We start from the raw sequence: 19,812 nt of genomic DNA, 5'->3' as shown, positions 1-19,812 counted from the left end.
TAAGACAGAAAAAACTCAGGGGTGGGGGAGGCAACCAGCAGGTATGGTTTTGATTGACTGACAATTTTCTCTAAAATTTGTATTGTTACTGAATACTTTAAGGATAGTCTAGTTAATCACTTTAAAAGTTTTTCATCTCTGAGGAGATCTCATTCTGCCACTGAGAATAGGCAGAAAGAAAACCACGTTGTTTCAAAACCTATTTGCTACCTTTTCCAAATTCATTTCTTTAAACTACCATCTACGGTAGCAAAGAAACACATATTAAACACTAACATAGCAGCATTAATAAACCACAAACTTACTGGGTACCGTATGGCACTTGCATGTCTCTGTCATAAGGAGTCATTAGTTTAAAAATAAAAATCACACCAGAAAGGATCTGAACCAGCAAGCCATTCAGTACCCTATGGATAAGAACACAGACGTACCAGTTTCTATGGCAATGCGACCACCATTAGAGCTACACAGATTCTCATTTTTTCTCCAATCTGCTGATGCATGGTGGACTACACAAGATTTTAATGAGAATAAACAAGGTCCTGTTGTCCTTCAAAGTAAGTAATTAGTCTCTAACCAAACTTTTTAATGCTTGTGCCTGTGGTCTTACCCTTAGATGTGAAAAAGGTAACACTGAAGCATACCTGAAACTCGTTCCAACTGCTTTGCGTAGAGATTAAATATCTGTTCTTGGACTTTGCAAACAGATCTCTTGATTTTTTCCCTTCGGGTCACCATGTAAGTGAGATTACGTACCTAGAAGGCATCAAATTGATGAGTTTTACAGAAATTGTATTTCTATGATGCTAGAGATCTGTAGTCTGAAAAATAATAATAGTAATAATAATCTCTTGCTCAGCAAGATTTTTCCACTTATTCTGAAAAGTGTTATGTATGTGTATACCATTTAACAAGTTAAATATCTCAGTTTAACCTCCTTCAATACAMTTCTTAGAAAGGAGTATTACATACCATTTAACCAAGAGATTAGTCCATCAAATTTGGGGGGCCCACAGTACAGAAATAACTTMTGTGAACACTTGTATCATAAATATGCAGAAATCAAGAGAAAGGCAGGAAATGCTTAAATATACTCAATGCTAAACAGCCTAGTGCTATTTATTTGTCTCTTACTATTTGAGACAACACAGTAGGGAATTATACTAAATAATTTACACGATGAAAATGTGGAGAGGTATTCAAGAGAACCAGTCTTTTTAACAAATTTTCCATTGCAGTATGATGGATCAAAATGGAAGCAGGCCTGCCTGTGCTCTAAAAATAACTGAGACCAGTCAAAATAATCTCTTTATTACTGTTCCTAATCCATGCAAGTCTGTTGTGCTATGGCACCTACAAACTACATTTTTGCCTTCAAATTTTGACTTTTTAAATCTAGACAGCGCTCTAAAATCCTGGTTGCACAATCACCACTCCCTACAAGCATAATAAAAGCTTTCCTAGAACTTGGAAGTTCTCTGTCCAACAAGGAGACTGCTCAGCATTGCTGACGCCCGTATGTGGGGGCTTCCAAGGCTCTCCTCTCAGTGCAGCACAGGGGCATACAACATGGCATGCTGGGGGTTATAACCTTGTGGGCTGATCTCAAAACCATTAAGGAGCAGACATTTACCAATTGTGATCATTTTTGCTAAGGCCCTGCTATTATATAAGGCTTCCAGTCCAGGCACAGCCAGTGATTTAAGAAAGTGTTAAGTAACTCATTACTCTGTAGATTTTAAGAGATTCATCTACCCCGATATCCATTCTGATACAGTTCATGGCATTTTGTTCCTTGCCCTGCCTGATCCCAGCTGCAGAAAAACAGACATGTCAGGTCCACAAAATTACTTGTGTTTTTAGGTAAAGCGGATGCCACCATTTCAAAATCTGTTTCTAGATGGATGACACTGTCATTAATGACATCCATAATTACATCCACCAGACTTTACCTTGAAGAGGAACAACACTGGGAGCCATTTTTGTCAGAGGTTATCATCTTGGATATATGCATCAGTGAGAACAACAGAGCAGTAAAATATTAAAAGTAGCGCTAGAACAATGTATCCTGTTTTGACACCACACACTTACTTAAAAATGGAAAGGATACAGAATATGTTAAGATCCAGAGAACACAGTGATAAACTCATTTTATGGAGCTGATCAAGATTAAAGGAAATCTCGAACACACTGAACAGAAACAGAAGATGATATTGGTAAATGTCAAATCCCTAATCTATCAAAAGAAGGGTTGCTGGCTAGAAGTTGAAACTAGAAAAAAAACACTTTAAAAAGAAAGAAACTGCAGCTATTCATTAGAAAAGTAATTAATTAGCCATCAGGACCTTTTACAAAAGGATGYAATAGATGTTTGAGCACCTCAAGTCCTGATTCAAAGACAGGATACTATTCTGAAGGAGAGCCCCTAGTTCACCCACAAGTTAGTTACTGGAGCTGAGGCAGGACCTTCTGAGTCAGGTTCCATATGTAGCCTGCCCAAGACATGCTGTACACACAAGATCAAACTAAACCACAATAATTTTTCTGGCCCTAACATTCCTTAAGCTCTCTACTAGTTAATCCAGAAACAAAAGGTAATGAATTCAGGTTGTTACAGGGTCAGATGTACTTAAGATTAAACACCAAACTGATCCCATTAAACTGCTCTTCAAACACTCAAAACCTAATTAAGTGGAGTATCATATGCCTACCAAACCTACCACACAAATAGCCCAGTGAAACATCATTCTATTACTATGCTGTGTCAATCAAAAACAGATTGGCTCCAAATCAAGATAAGTTTTGAGATCTTTTTTCTAGTGCATTAGAAGTAAGGACCAAAGAAAGCTCCCACTGGCAGAAAAGGCACTACCTGCGGGGTTGCTGCACTACAGCCAACAGCCATCCAGAGCCATCGATGTAAGCAATAAGAAAGCATAATCTAAAATATGACAATCCAGTTATATAAAGGCTGGCTACTGCAAGCCAAGACCTGTCAACCCTGTGGACTAACCTACTATTTGAAAAGCGTAATTGGTTTAACCCATTTTGCCCTGTAGAAGTTTAGTGTAACTGTCTTTTACCAAGTGACAATATAGCTTTGAGTTAGAAGGAAGCCGGGAGTGCCTGCGTGCAATGGCAACAACTGAGAGTGTAGTTTGGTAACTAACTTGGCTAATAAAGCCCCGCACACATGGTGCAAGCACAGGCAGTGCAGTGGCTTACCCGCTCCAGATCCTGCCGGAGGTGCGTGAAGAGCTGCAGTCGTCTGAACAGAACATCCTGCTCTCGCTTGGCCAGATTGTCCTCTTCATCCTTCTTTGGGGTAATCAAGGGCTTATTGAAATTGGCTTTTCTCTTCAGCTTCCAGTACTGGTAAAGGAATCCCACAGGCTCCTCAGGCAGCCGTAGCACTTTAGCCACTTCTGAAGACTCAACAAACGTGTAGAACTCGTCCTCCAGCTGCTGGAGTTTTTGCTTGCGGACGCTGACTCTGTGGGCCTCCTCTTGGTTTTGATCGATGCCGTGGAAGGGGTCGATGTGGGCAGGAAGAGAGCTGTCCTGAAGCCCATTCCCATTCTCCTGGCCTGGGCTTTCACTGAGGGGCTCGTCGTCCCCTTTCTTGGTGGAGCTGTGCTTGGGACAGTATGACTTAAACTTGACCTCATCATTCTCCGCCAGTATGGTCTTCATCTCCAAGCCACGGTCAAATGCACAGGTGACATGAAAGGCTGTTCTGCAGTTCTTCACTGAACACTACAGAAATTAAATTAAAATTAACCAAATATAAATTTTAAAAGCCACACTGCCTGTAAGTATTTGAGCAGCCAGGACTCCTTTGGATGAACAACCACATTACTGGGCTCTGCTTCCCAGCTGCATGTACTCTCTTGTTCTCTTTTAATTAGGTTTACAATTTAGTGCTTTCAATCCAGGCAACGATCAAGTGACCCAGTGGGACAGGGGTGGTTAACCCCTCCCTGGCCCAATCACACTATTCAATAACCAGCAAATCCACATGAGGACAGTTCTTACAGTGACTGGAGCCACTGACTCAAAGCAGTGTTACACAAAGCAAAATATTCCCCCTTTGACTATGCCAGCATGAGAGAGAGGAAAAAAACATCTCGGTGGCTCCAGGCCAGTCTGATACTTTTAATTAAAAGTCCTTCCTAGCACCTGTACCCATGCTACCCAAAAGGCTTCAACCAAGTGTATTTTTTCCTCTTGTTATCATAAGTTTATAATGTCAAATATTAAATCACTGTCAATCACTGCTTCACTGACTGTAGCCTTTACTTCACCTGGGGGATGAAGAGAAGGGGCAATTCAAAATTTTTTTTCTTTTTGTCATTTTTCATCCTTCCCAGTGAAATCTAGCCATAATGGATTGGCACTAGTTTGGCTTATTTAACACTTCATTTCAATTATAATTTTCTCTTGCAAAATGCTGTCATAGTTATTACCAGCCATAAATTGAAAGGTTTAAATATATGTTCCTACATACACACACACACACACACAAATGTATTTCTATCAACTCACACTTCTGTCCCCAGTGAAAATAATTAGAAGTGGAAATGAATGTTACTGACATTAACTAGGAGGGAACAAAACTACACTTTAACCCAAGTCATCTAACCTTAAAAAGAAATTCATTGCACTAGGATATTTATACAGTACTTTGTAAAGAAGCCAAATATCTTTCTCCTCTGGGTTTTCCTGCTCAGGTTGACTCAGCAGCCAGATGGCACAAAAAGGTACACTGGAGTTTAAACTGCAGAAGTTTCAAATCAACATTGCTTAATAAGATCAATATATAAAGTGAGTTTTAAAAAAAAANGCACCTTTTGCCCTTTCTTCTCTCATTAACAAACAGGGCAAGAGCAGCCCAACTGGACATCAAAATAATACAAAAGAATACTTTAGCCATGGTCTCCAAGCTGCTATCATTTCAAATAATTAGCTCCTAGTGTGGTCATGTTTTACTGGGAGAAGAGAGGAAAGCCTGTCTCATTGGAAGGAAATCTGCTGAACTTGGAAGAAAACGCAGTCTTCGCTTTTCCCAGCTTACTGCAGCTGCTCTCTGCCCAGCCCTACACATACTTCCAGCTGCTGGCTTTTCTAATTATTGTGAACATCTCGTAACATCTCTGGAGAATCTCTCTCAGTTCAGCCAGTTAATGCTACTTCCTTTCATATGACAGCAACTTTGTAAAATGTTCTTCTCTGCTGTATAAAAATTTCACAACACAAGTGAAATATTTCTCACGCCTATCTTTCATGATACCAAGATTTACACAATTCCTACGAGATGTCAGGCAAAACTGTAATTTTCTTCTCTCCTTCCCCCCATAGGTTAAAATGTAGAACTATCTAAAGTGGCAGCCATGGTGCCTGCACATCATCCTGTGTCATAACTAGAAGGGAGAGAGAGGTATTATCAGAAGAAATATGGGAGGACACCCCCTTCTTCCCCGCACACTAACATATAGAAATATTCTGTGTTCAACATAAAACTACTATAGTTGCCCCTCAGAACAGGTCTGGAAAAATGAACAAAAAAGTTTCAACTACATAAGAGCTGCCAAGAGGAAGGGAACAGATCTGCAAGGAGGTATTATGTTTACAAATTTATATGCTGTGGACAGATTTATTTTCTTTACTTAACATTTACTATTTTATACATTCCTTAAATGGAAACAGACTGATAGGTTTCACTGGAGCTCCTGCTGCATTGCTGTTTTACAACTTTTTCTGGCAACCTCATCAAATGACTCAGAGCAGGCAGAGGAAAACGGGAAATGGATAAGTTTTAATGTAAAAAAGTGTAGGATTTTAGGATTTTGTGTGTCCCAATTCTGGTCTTACCATCACGGATTCTGTAAAATTAGGCTAACCACAAAGTAATAACAGCTCTATTTCTTCAAATTTCCTGCTTGTAAAATAGAGACAATAATATCTTCCTATCTGTCTCGGGGAGCTTTCTGAGAACCATTTTGCTGAGGTATCTGAAGCACTTTGAAGGTGAAAAGCATTACCACAAACACTACATTATATTTTATTATCTTTTTCTAAAGAATGATACTACTTTGCCCCAAGTAGGTCACCTGCACTTACTCCCTCTCATCATTTGTTCCAGAGTAAGTTCAAACTTCTGCCTCATCTCTCAGCAAGCTGAACAGGTCCTCTTTCACAAACGTGGGGTTTAGTAATGTGTTTTTCTCAATTGCTCTAGATTTTAAAATTGCTCTCAAAATTATTACTTAACATCTCTGAGTGATTTTCCACTGCAGAGGATCCCCAAGTACTTTACAGCTAACAGACTGATAGAATTATGCATACAGAAAAGTCACAGTGCCCAGTCTGAAATGCTCTGGTGCAGATCAATTCAGTTATTTAAGAGCAGCAACAATTCCCATGCTAGAGTGGGAAATGCTGAATCCATATCCAATTGGAACCACAGAGAATTCTCAAAGTACACAGCAAGACATGCTGGCATGGCACCAAGAATGCAAGCTGGTGGTATGAAACAGGACCTTCATGCTGGCTTTACAGTTGAAGATTATTTATTTATTGCATATGGGGATTTTTTTTTGGAGGGGGGAGGGGGTACTATGGAGGCTATGGAACTATGGAGAGATTTTAGTTTCTTTGGTTCTGCCCTGTCTTGCTGTTCTACACAGTCATCATCCCTGTGCTAAAGTGAGTATTAAGACTCAAAAAACTGACACTGCTTCTATAGGGATGTAAACTGGGAAAGTCACACTCAGGAGGCTTATTTTCCTTAAAAAACACCAAAAGCTCCAGAATTTACCCACAACCAATGGAGGAAGTGGGGCTCATTTCCTCAGCTTGTGGCCTGCTTGAATCTTGGGCAGACTAGCTAAGCAATCTGTTTCTTTCCTACTGTTCAAAAAGCCTAATATTAAAAGGTCAGATGTACTCCTCAGTAAATTAAAAGCTGCAGCAACAAATACCCACAGTAACAGAAAAAAAACCAATTTCTTAACCCAAGACTTGTAGTACCACTGCCTCCTTAGCAGTAACACCAGAGCTTGAAATTCACTCTAACCCCAGTTACACTCACAGCCAAAATGTTCCAACATTAGGTTGTGCCTAAAATTAGAAATTCAAAGCTAGAACTAGCCAATACAATTAGTTTTATCATCAAAGTAAAAGGTGTTCACTTCCACTGACTTCAGTGAGAGCTGGGGATGCTTAGCACCTTCGAAAGTCAAGTTGTTGCAGGAAATACCCAACTCCCATTAACATATCTACCTTATCCCTAATARGGATCAGCAGATGGGTTTCAGCACAGAAGCTTTCAGCATGCAAGCTTCAGTTTGCATGTGTGAGGTACATCATAGAAAATTAGGAAGCCTAAGACGACGACTTGGCTATTATTACTAAAATTTTACTAGAAAGTTCGTGCATACTGACTTTCAAAAGCACTTTGTGTGCAATTAAATCCATAGTAACAACAAAGAAATCAAAAAATTCTACTGCAGATACGCATTTTGTGTATCTACTAAATATGGACAAAACAAAACACACAGATATTAATGTTACTTAATTACCTGTATTGAAGCCCCAACTTTTTCATTACAAAGGCTGCACACTAATGCCCATCTACTGCTGGGAATGTGAGAAACCTTCGTAATAGGTTCCATTTTTTCTGGGCTGCCAATGCTCACCTAAGAGAAAAAAGTTTAAAAACAGAGTGACTACTATACAGTTAACTGAATAGATATGCAATTTTATCGAAAGAATCTAATTCCTTGAGGGCATATACCAAATTAGCATGTTCCAATTTCTTCAATTTATAAAGAACTAAAAATCAAACATTACTTAAAAAAAGTCAGTTCTTCACTACTGGAACAAAATARTTACAAACTGAGCACCACCAATTTAAGATTATTGGACAGGATGAATATTTTGATTATCAGAACCCATAAGAATTCTCACTGTTACATCTGAACCTCCCCTTACTCACCTTTAAATTTCAGTTTACAAAATAAAGCAGTATTTTGTGCCCTCACTATAATGACCTTTGCCAGCAGTTATCCTTTTTGAAGTCTAGTTATGGTTGACAAAGCTAACATGCTTACTTTCTTTATGATGGATCATCCTGTCAGATCTTACATCTAATTGAAAATAAATSCATTTCTGTTTTATCTTTTATATTGCCTTTCTAAGAAGCATCACATACATGTTACAGTCCTTGCAGCAACATGCATTAAGTTGAGCAATGTTTTTAACTAGATTTCTTCTCTCCCAGAGTCACTGTAACCCTGAGTACTGGCACTCCCACGGATTGGGGCCTACCTCGGGAATCCACAGAGCACAGCTAACATGGACCCATTTGGTCCCACTCCGAGTCGGCTTCATGGCGCCACCCTTCTTGGGACACAGCAAACACTTGGGCTGAACGCCAAGCGCACAGGTCCTGCACAACCAGCTGCCTTCTGGCACCTTCAGGATCCCGTAACATGCCTGTGCTCCCATTTACAGAGAAGGGAAAGAAAAGAGAGGAAACAACATGCATTCCAGTTATTTAGCTGCTTACATGTAGCTTTTCACAACTCTCAGAATGTTATTGAAATGTATATAAAATATATACACATATGCATCTATATTTTATATATAGTATACATATTATGTGCATGTATATTATACATGTATGTATTTTATATACACACACATATATAAATATATATAAAAACATTAGCTTGTGGAGCACCTCGGGATGCTTTCCTAAACTTAGCGAACCATATTACCCGTTCCCCAAACAGATTTTTCCTTTCAGTGAGAAGAGCAGGAAGCCATCACCAGCTGTTAATGTAAAAAAAACACTGCCCACACTTCAATTGGGAAAATAAAGAATATTTTTACCAGCTCGAAGAGCAAAGGGACTACTGACAGACAGCCCTGTGAGCAGTGAGCTACAATGAAGCTCAGTATCAGAAAGACTACAACTAACAGGAACTGGTCTGTACCTAATTCAAAAGGCAAGAACCAGAAATTCAAGAGCCCCGCTGTGCAACACCCAATGTTATTGCAGAGCATTGGTTTTTTTACTTCTTGTTCAGAGGGAGGAGTGCAGCATAGTGACTAATTAAGATCACTTTCCTCAGAAGACTGTTTCTTTATGGAGACCTCCATCCAAACTACTGTCAATTTTAATCCTCTTTAAATTTCAGATTTGGTGTGATTAGAGATTAAGGTGGAACAGCTACAGGTCTACAAACATCAGCTTTACTCTTGGAGTACTTTGCAAGATAGCCAGTTGTACCTTACTGCTTTTGTACTCATATTTCTTTTCCATGTGTACAAATACATTTAAGTAACACAAGCAAGAAAATGCTGTCTTGCTTACCAGACGACACAGCTTTCCTAACTCTGAATGACAAAGCAATCTTCTTAAAGTTGGAAAGGGAGGACAGGCTGATAGGAAGGTATCTTCCACAATAAGCAGCAGCCAAGGAACAGATATGCTAAAATAGCATCTGTTCTTCTCTAAAATAGCATCTGTTCTTCTGTGCTAAAAAAAAATTGTTCAGCTGCCACCAAAAGGTGGCACATAATGGTGCTTTGTTTGCTCAGCTCAGTAGGTTCTTCACTAAGGTAAAATTATTAGGATAAATCCATCTGTGACCCTAGCAATTGCCTGAAAGTTCTTTTTTCCTCCCTGCTCAGTCTAAGTTGCTGATACTATAGGTATCTAGAAGCATGTAGAAAGAGGACAAAGGCAAGAACATAGCAAGAGAAGTGACCAGATGAGAATATACAACAATGTGCATCTGTATGTATTCATGAGACTATGCTTTATCTTGTAACTTCCTTCACACATATGCAGTATCATCTTTTAACTCTCTTAGCATGACATTTTTACAATTACATGTAATTTTTGATTATATAATTTCTGAACTCATCCCACTGCTCAATGGTCAACTCTGGAAAAATGTAATAGAGCAATGACTGTCACCGGAAAAATCCAGTCTGTTATCTTTAAACTTTAATGGTTTGGAGAAGCTTCTGTAAGCACCCCTGCATTCCCCACTGTGACTTGGCTGCCGTACCTGGTGCACACAAATATTGCATTTGTCACAAAACACCATCTCGTTGCCATCTTCTCCATCTGGAGACTGACAGACGTCACAGACAACATCTTCATCGTATTCAATCCCAAGGCCTTCCTCCGTCTCAATAGCATGATTCATGTTGTCATAGCATCGCTGTTCAAACTCCTCTATGACCCTTTCCATAGTGTATTCGTCCAGCTCAGGCATCCCTGGGAAACAGGATTTATTACTTGTTTGAAGAGAACAACCACCACCACACGCAACTCCAGCTTCTTTTTTTAATCAATAGCTGATTAGATATTGCCCACCTCCCCCCCACCGCAACCTCCACACGTTTCCTTCCTAGACAATCATGGCTACTCCAGCATAAACTAAGAAAAGCATAAAAAATGACACACTAAAAACATACATGGTCTTGTAACAGTACTAAACTAATAGAAGTGAGTTATCAAAATCAGTCTTTCAAAATCCTCAGAAGAATTTTCACAGACAGCTCTGATTTTGGTTTCCTGGTCTTGTTCTCATTTTCACTTCTCCTTGGACAGCACTATCTATGATTTTTGTTTCAAATCTGCAACCCAAATGTTGACTTTTTGGCGACAGATTTGAGAGTATTTTGAACTAAAAATGGACAAACACCAATCAGGGAAATATATCAAACAAAATCTGGTATGATGCTTGTAGCAAATTAATAGTGTCTTTTTAGAAGTCCTGACCCAACAGGGCACAACCCAGACTAAGGTCTCTATCATACCCTGCCATACCAATAAATAAATTTATTTTAGTAAGTGGAGAACACAGTTATAATAAATGCAACATTGAATCTGAGATTTGTTTTTTTCCCCCAACAGTGACCATCAGAAAATTGTATTCATGACACTACAGCTATGGACTGATTATGTTATAAGATATTATAACTCAAATGTGTAATTTATTTTAAATGATTATTACAGGTCTGAAAAAAATCCACTACAGAAGCAGCAAGAAAATACCAAAAGAGAGCACAGTCCTCACCTCTCTACCTGTAACTAACAGATGGAAAATATTCCATCTCTCCCTTGCCATGAGAATGAGCTAGTCGTAATACCTTCACGTTGGTACCACGCTGACCTTTACCACAAAATCATGCCACGCAGACACTTGTGTAACTGAAAAGGCTGTGCTACTACAAATAATCATTTCCCCTTGCAAAGTCAGTTTAGCACAAGAATTTCCATACTCTTAAATAACTGCAGTGAAGTGTAGGCTTAGGATATTCTGCTTCTGGTCCAGATGTCAATACCTAACATTACTGTGACATACAGAAGATGGCAACCTCTTGACGTGCGTTTTAAGGAGAAAATCCTCCCTTCAGCTCTCACTGCGAATAACTCAGTCACAAACTCCACAAAACGAAGAAGAAAAAGCTTCTCTAGTGCTCCCAAACCAGAAGAGAAGAGAAACACAACACAACTTCCCTTACTGACAGGTAAATCCTTGTGGCAGTGAGCAGAGCGTTTCCTACTTAGCAAGCTGAAAGCTGAAAGCAAGAGGGAACATCCAAAATTCTGGTGAACAGAGTGAATTTTGCCCTGCAGCCCAGAAACATTACACTGGCAAAGCAGGTGATGACAGGGCTGAAAACCAGAGGGTTTAAGACCAGTTTGCCACAGCACTGAATTCTATCCTCATGATTGCTATCACTTTATAAAAAGCCCTTAGAGATATGTCATTTATATTTAGAAGGATTAACAGAAGGGAATTGAGGGATTGGAGTTTAGTTTCAAATGTTTAGATTCATTCTTTTAAAGAAAGAATATACATTTTCAATATCTGAAGCATTTCAGTAGATGTCAAAGAAAACATGGGAATTCATAGCTGCAGGGACATCATAAAGCAAATGCTACAACTGCAGATCAAGAAGTATTTCACTTTTTAATGCCCTTTAAGAGTATCTGTGGAGTGCAGTGTCTGATAAGAGCACCCAAGTACRTATGTTAAGACCCACTGTGTACTGCCTGGCATGGACAGGAGGATTTCCTGCTGTCTGCGCACAGCACGATTGAGTTGGTCAAGATTTAGAGAAAATGAACTGCAACAAACTACAACAAATCAAAACAGCATATCAAAAGGTATCAAACTCATTAAATTCTAGCTGTTCAGTTCAGTGTGCAATACCTATGTTAAAGTTCATGTTGGTGTGACAGACCCCAGATTGATTTAAATCAAAGACCAACGCCATCCTGAGTTTATCGACAAAAGCCCCAAACAAGTTCCCTGCAGTCACAATGGTAAGTGAAGGAATCCCTCCTGATACGCTGGCAGAGATCAGGAAACGCAGGCCACAAATACAACCCGAGGCTTTTAAATAGATGCAAATCTCTCCTGTCACCGGTATCTGACGAACCCAGCCTCAGTCCCTGCTCTGCACTCTACACCCAGAGACACAGACTGCTGCTGTGGTCAAGCATCTCCTATGACTGCTGCAGAGAGGTGCCCTTACACACCTCTGGGTCTCTTTGGCACACTGGTTACACCCTGGGTATCATGGCACTGCCCTTTGCACTGCAGGAGCCTACCTGTCACATCCCCCGGGGAAGCCTGCAGTACTGACTGCTGGGGCGCAAAGGGAGAAGGACAAGGCTTCAGTCTGGGCTGTGGTATCTCATGTCCCTGGGACCTTAGGCCCACACCGGCTCTTCACCAGCCACAAGGTTCATTCTGGCCATCAGGCATGCTGAGCTCATGTGAAGCACTCCCTGCTAGAGCACCCTGCACCCGCACAGCAAGCGGGACGTCCTGATGGCGAGCAAGCTGGTACAGCTTCCGCCTCTATCCCATCCAGTGGGAAAACACTCAGGGCTCAGCTGGGGTGTGCTCAGGTGGTTTCAATGGGGCTCCAAGTACAGGTACAAACCTGCACCAGAAAGAACCCCTCCTGYGTGATAAATCACTAATCTAGTCACTCCCACACTGTAACAGTGTGGTAGCTCTCCACTGGTTTTGGCAATAAACAGAAATAAAGATAGAGGAGATTTCTACATTGAAGAGACAGATAGATGGATATCAGTTACAAATCATACAAATTATTTTCAATTTTTCCTTAAAAAAAGCTAAGGGGGATTGCTGCTGTTTTCCTGAAGACAACTGGAAAGGTGACCTAAACTTTTACATCTTTTTTTGTTTTTTTTAATCATCTAAGTCTAACACTGAACAGGACTAAGCCTGACTTGAGATCTGGAAAAAAGGCTTCAGTAAGAGACTAGGTCAGAGCTGGCTGGTCTGTTTCTTCCATATGTGGGTCCAGAAAGGAGGAACTTTTTGAAAAGTTGTAAATGGTCAGTTTGTGGTTTGCCCAGTCTTGAGCCATGCCACATACAGACTGCAGCCAGGTAAACCCAAAAGACTAACTGTAACCCAAAAGAGGGAACTGCCAGAGTGCTAAAAAAAAAGAAAAAGTCAGCAGCCTTCACCGACATGTCCAAACCTCTTCCATCTGGCACAGTATCTTTTCCCTTATCTAAACAGTGTGGTCGGAGTTCTGTGCTGACTTACATCCTCCTCAGTTCCAGTGAAATCCACTCCTGAAGCACAAATCTTTCCAAAGACATGCTCCTGTTCCTCCCATGCTCTCCCACCCCCTCCCACACATAACACACAAGTCCTTCTGTACGAAAGGGAACAGTCGGCCCCACTGTGACAGCTCATTCTTCCTCCTTCGGAACAGGAGCACATGGTCACAGAAAGGTTTGGGAGGTTCTTCAAATAAATCACTGCGGAAATTCCTTACTGTCTCATTCCCTGAGCAATTCAGCTGGCACAGGTTCTTTAAACTGCCCAAGACTCCTTGTCTACCTTCTTTACAGTGAGCATAACTAGCCAAAGGGGAGGATATGGATGTGTGATGCAGAGGAAAAAATAAACAGAAAATACCAGCTGGACAAACTACCTGAATGGTCTACGTGATGATGAGGAACCTTAGTGATGGCAGAATAGGAACTTTGTGTGAATACCCTTATGAGAAGGAATGCAGCAGAGAACAAAATTGTGTGGCCAGACTCTGATCTTGTCTAAGCAGATACAACTCAGCAGTTATGAAAGCTTATAAATTAGGGCTCAGTCATATCAGGTCTGGCTTCCAGTGGCTATCTCAAGTCTAATATCAGTAGTCTTAGGAGATAAAACCACATGTGATTACTATCTCCTCTTATCTCTACCACTTTTTCCCTCCACTGCCCTCCCTACAGCTCTGTTCAAGCTTGCAAGCCTAAAAACAAACAACAACAAAAAAACAAAAAAAAAAAACTAAAACACACACAAAAAAAAAAACCCAAACCAACCAACCAAACAAGAAAAACCCCAAACACTGCTTGCTCACCCATTTCTTTAAACTCTTCATTGGCAAGCTGCAACCATGCCACATCCACATCATTGAGATCGTAGCGACACACGCTGTCTGCTAAGGTTTGAATGTCAACATAGCCCAGCTCTGGAGGCTCCAGACCTGATGAAACAATGTACTTCCTGGGACGTGTAAACGTGACAGCTTTTGTCTCGGACACAATCCTAAAACAAACACACACACACATTAGCTATGCCAGGTTGCTGAGTGACTTGTGCCTAGAGAATTCAAAATGTCTTATTCTAAGTGGCTAGCAACTATCAGCAATCTTCTAAGCATGTCTTGTACCAGTGAGATGAGAACTGAAAACAGCATAGTGCGCTTTTATAAAGGATTGGCAAGGTTACGAAAAATTAATTGGCTTTGTCTAGAAACCCAGTTCATTACCAAAATCATTGATAAAATGAAAAGATTAGAGGACAGAGCTCTGGCTACTCTTACCTGAAATTCTTACCCGTTTCAAAGCTAGAGAAGACACACTGTTTTTAAGTAGTGATGGCTGCCATATACACAGATGCTAAGTTCTAAGATTTTTTTTTAATCCATCTGTTTAACTACAGTAGCAAGATCAAGAAAATTCAAGAAAAAAAAGTAATACTTGCTACTATATGTAACGTTTTCTTTCTTACAGTAAATTTTTTATTGCGTACCTACAACGTTGCCATCTTTGTGAAATTCTGAAGTGCTTTCCACAGAGAAACAGTAGTTTACATCAGCTTCACCTTCACTTACCCAAGCAGATCCAAGCTCTGGCATCCTGGGTCTGCATTTCCTCTTTCACAATCACTGATATCACACTGGGCCAAACCTTTGAGCAAGTAATTGATCAGCTGCCACTGAACTACCTTCTCTCAGGTTTTGAAGGCTCCAGGTGGCCCACAAACAGGTAGGAAAGCGTATTTCAGCTGCCAGCTGTATGAAATTTTGTTTGACCACAGGGATTGGTTCAGGAGACAGCAAAGTACCTACAGCACATAACTTGTTCTAGGTTAGATTCCTGGGGGGCTGCAACTCTGCAAAGCCAGGAACTGGGACAAAAGCACCTGAGTTGAAGGACAGCAGTCACTCTCCCAGCAAACTGACAGCTCGCTTCCAAACAGCAAGTTAACTCCACTGGTTCAGCGGCAGTGCAGTTCTCGCAGAGGATGTTCCACCTTCTCTCAGTTAACTGCACACACTGAAACCCAGTTTGGATGAAACCCACTTCATGGCATAATGCTTCAACCTYAGGGAGCGCCAGGCCACGCTGCCAAATGACTGCCTCCTGCAGCAGTCACAGCACTAGTACTGATGATTTCCATGCTCTAGTCCTACAAGGGAGGAGATGGAACCCTCCACACAGAGCTTTCTGCTGGGGCCAGCCTAAGCTCCACAGCAGGCAGGACGTCCTCTGCCCTATTTTTGCCCAGACCTGAGGCCCAACATGTTGACTCCTCCTCCCATCCAGGAAGATACCTTGATCTGCCATTACTGTACCTGTACATATACAGATCCCAGTAAAGCCTCTATTTCAGTCCCCTGCACAGCCTACATCTTCCCCAATCTAGCTTGTCTCACATGACAATCTGAGACATGGTTGGCGAGAGTCAAATGCTGAATTTGGGGCTTCTGAGGTGCAGAAGGGGACCTTTGGATGAATCAGAACCCAAATGGCTTTGCAGAGCTAACGGCACTGCCTGAATTGTTCCTGGCCATACTGCGTGGTATTAACACATTAAAGACTACTACATCTCACACAATTTATTTTAAACTGGGCACAGTTTTCTGAACCTTCGGTGCTGTAAATCCCTTCCTGAGTACCTCTTCATGTGGAATTTATAATCTCTGGGCAGCGTCCTGCACATGCTGCCTAAATACCACTGTGGTYGCACAGAAGAAATAAGCACAGGTAGTTTGGCTTTGAACCAAACCATCTGCATCTCTTCGGCTTTGTGACAGAAAGAATACAAAAGCAGTAACACTTACTACAAACCAAAAAGCACATTCAGCTGAATCATCAGCATACACTTACGCTGAATCACCACACTGACTCCCTCCTTTCCCCATGCTTCTGGACCCACTCTCCCTGCCCTGACCAGACATTACAAGGGCAAAGCCTTTGGTTCTCCAGGATCTCTCCCTTGTTAGCATCAGCTACCTGTACTGTATTTTCCTTCTGTTCTACATGAGTGACTATTTGACTACTGTTGATTCAATTTACAGTCACATCACCCTTCCTTCCCAAAGCCATGCACAGAATAGGTGCAGCACTCCAGCCCAACTGCAGCAGGGCTCTCCAAGTGCTTTTCGAGGGGCCGACAGGATAGTAATTAGGTATCAGAGGGCCACTCTGACCAGCAGGTACTCACCAGTAGGACCATACAAGACAGCTCAGCACCTAAAAAAAAAAAAAAGTGGTGCCTCCTGCCTCTATCTACAACTTTAAGGGCCCTTTTGCCTTGTCCCCTTTAATTTCTTAAACTTGGAGCAGCTCCCCTGCTGGCCATTCGCACAGAATGACTCTCTCCTAAGTGAGTACCTGGACCTGATATAACCACCCAACCATCTCCCCAGAAGCGAGACAGATCCAGGGAGCACCTGGAAGGTCTCCCTCTGCTAAAGCCCACAGGTCTCCTGCCCCTCCTGCAGGACTGGGAGACACCTTGAGAAAGCAGTGAAGAGAAAGCAATGTGAGCATGCATGTACATGTGGGCATTAACGCAGGGGGAACTGGGTGAGGTCAGTGTGGGGCAGGCCATGGGCGCTGCAGGGAGAGAGTATGCTCCCACGTCCGGAACTGCAGAGCAGAGGAGGAAGTGCTGAGTTTTCCTCAGAGCTCCAGGTCCAATCCTTCAGGAGGAGGAGGAAGGAAAGGATTTACCTGAAGTGGAGCCATGTTCCTCACTGCACAGACTTGGCAGGGCAGTGCAGCAGTCTGCAGGTTGCTGCACAGGACACAGTAAGCACTAACAACGTCCCCCTGTACCCCCCCTACTCCAAGGTTAAAGCTGGCAGGTGCAGATCTGACAGAGGCAGCGTAGTGTCGCCCAGACTTTTTAGCTGCGTATGAGAGATCGGGCTGTTGTGGCCCCACTAGCACTGGTAGGTCATTTACTAATGCCTTATGAGCCAGACTGGACTTACTCACAGAGATCCAGTATGATTAAATGGCAATAGTTCTCACTTTCCTCACTTTCTCCAACTCCAATCCCAAGTAACCATAAAACAGCCAGATTGCTGCAGTATGCTCCTGCCTTTACAAGTATACCGTTTAATTTGAAACAGAAAACAACATCTGAATGTAACAAAGAGAAGAAAAATAAGGCTTCCTTGGATAAGAGCTGGAAAATCTCACATCAATGTATTTAGTTACATGCACATCTGGATGGTTCTTAAAACAGCTGAAATGTTGTGTAACAAAAAAACTTCTAAGTTAGTAAACAAAATGAGACCAGAAAACAGCATAAAACCAGAACAAATGCTGTATTCTCTCAATCCTTTAAATCTGGCTTGTCTAACCGATTCCTTGAAAGGAACCTCTGGCTTGGAACTAAGCACAAGAAGTGTCAGACAAGGACTCTTCTGGCAATCATGAGTGAGGTCAAGTCTGGGCTTAAAAATGGAAGCTATTTTTGAGGCCCTGTCATCACACTCCTTCCTAACATAATGCCAAAAATGATTCTCTGACGTTCATATTTCTACACATAGGCAGAACACGCCTGATTCTTGACCTCTCTGACCATTCAAAAAGCTGAGGCAGGTTGCTCTTCATCCCTGAGAAACAAGTCCTTTCTAGCTAGATACCACAGAATAAAGCTCAAGAAACCAAGGCAATGTAGACGTAAGCTGCTAGCATAAATGTACGTGTATTTGTTTACATTCCTCCAAACTATACCTGGCTACTGGTTCTGGGATGGTCCCTGGGCTAACTGGCACCTGAACTCCCTTTTCCCACTCCTGCCTCCAGGGATCTGCCAGCACATAGTATTCATCAGGGTTCAGCTGGAAGGAGTCATGTAACTTCATGGCAGTGATCAGGTCCGTTCTGAACACCTGCAAAGAGAGTGACCAAGAGAGAAAAATAGAGACACTGACATTTGATATTTACACTCTATGATTCACAGCTCCAGGGTAACCATGGAGCACAGTGCATAACAAGGTCACTGTATCAACAGTGAACTAACCCAGCCTACTGCAGGACAAAAGTTTAGCTTCATGGCAGGGAAAGGGGTGGTAGAAGGTGCAAATACTGATACAATGACTTGCAGCTAACTCCTCTACAAGCCTTGATGCTCCCCCCACACTGCAGACAAGATGCTGAATGGTGCTACCCACTTTCACCTCCCTCTTGGCTGCAATAAAAGCTGCAGGAACTCAGAGTCTTAAAACAGCAGCATAAGGAAGACTCAGCCTTGCCCCACGTGAGCACCCTTACCAATGATCCAGCTGGCTTCAGAGAGAGCAGGACCAAGCCTCAAGGCTTTTTTAATTATTGGAGCTCTGACTAATCCAAAAGCATTCTAGAAATTCCCTGTGGTAGAAATCAAGGCGTGACTCTACCGTGACCAGACGCAAGAGGAAATTCTAAGGAGATGACTCTTTGTGCAAGTATTTTAAAATAATAACCAAAAGATCAAGTAAAGTAAGCTCCAAACTGGAAGTCTGGTGGCAGCTCCATGCTCAGCACAGGTGCTTGTTATTCTATCAGCTACAGACACCTCTGCACCATAGTCATGATTTTGCTTTGCCTTTGCAAAGGCATCAGCCTCTAAAATCAGTAGGATGTCTGGCAACTTTGGGGTCAGCAGTCATAAACAAGCAGCGATGATGTCTTCAAYAAGCCACAGAATGAAATAAAAACAGATTCACTCTTGTAGGGGGCACGCTGTGCTGCTGTTGTGGCAGCTTCAGCCTGGTTTGCCACTGCCTGTCAGCACTGCAGAAAGCAAAGGGTGATATCATAGGCATAAGAACCACAAGCCTGTACTTGTCTACACATCTTGCAGCTCTCCCCACCCGCTCTCCCTGTAAGGCAAAGCTGCTGTAGAGGACAGCAATAGCACTCAGTACTCCTCATCTCCACAACTCCTTGCAAATATTAACTGCTCAATGCCGCATTCAAAGGAAACGATTAAAAAGCAACCAGGTTACAAAACCTGAACACCATTAGGGCAAGAAGAAGAAAAGTAACATCGTAAGAAAAATTCCCCTGCAGACTTCCTAGTTTATGGCAGGCAGAGTCAGCATCTACGCAGCTCTGCATTGCAAGTTACAAATGAAAAGGCAGATTATCAGGAAAGTGCTCCAAAAGCTGCTCCTGGGGAAAGCGACACAACCTCCTACTCCTCTGCCCAGCCCCAAATCAAC

The 19,812-nt window shown here is 41.8% G+C and overlaps 1 protein-coding gene across 6 annotated transcripts in view; it reads right to left on the bottom strand.

Annotated features, from left to right (window-relative positions):
• Nucleotides 1-19,812, bottom strand: part of JADE1 (jade family PHD finger 1) — a 48,769-nt gene that overhangs the window by 3,946 nt on the left and 25,011 nt on the right. For all 6 annotated transcript variants that reach the window (XM_026073619.1, XM_026073615.1, XM_026073618.1 and 3 more), the window contains exons 4-10: nt 18,341-18,498; nt 14,443-14,630; nt 10,083-10,294; nt 8,329-8,496; nt 7,581-7,697; nt 3,226-3,756; nt 645-756 (exon numbers count right to left, since the gene is read on the bottom strand). In XM_026073619.1, coding sequence (XP_025929404.1) covers nt 645-756; nt 3,226-3,756; nt 7,581-7,697; nt 8,329-8,496; nt 10,083-10,294; nt 14,443-14,630; nt 18,341-18,498 — 1,486 coding nt within the window. The remainder of the gene's footprint in view (nt 1-644; nt 757-3,225; nt 3,757-7,580; nt 7,698-8,328; nt 8,497-10,082; nt 10,295-14,442; nt 14,631-18,340; nt 18,499-19,812) is intronic.

The sequence above is a fragment of the Apteryx rowi genome, unplaced genomic scaffold, assembly GCF_003343035.1.
Source record: "Apteryx rowi isolate R43461 unplaced genomic scaffold, aptRow1 scaffold_371, whole genome shotgun sequence".
NCBI classification, from domain to species: Eukaryota; Metazoa; Chordata; class Aves; order Apterygiformes; family Apterygidae; genus Apteryx; species Apteryx rowi.
The sequence above is the reverse complement of the archived record's forward strand: the minus strand, read 5'-3'. Positions and strand labels throughout refer to the sequence as shown.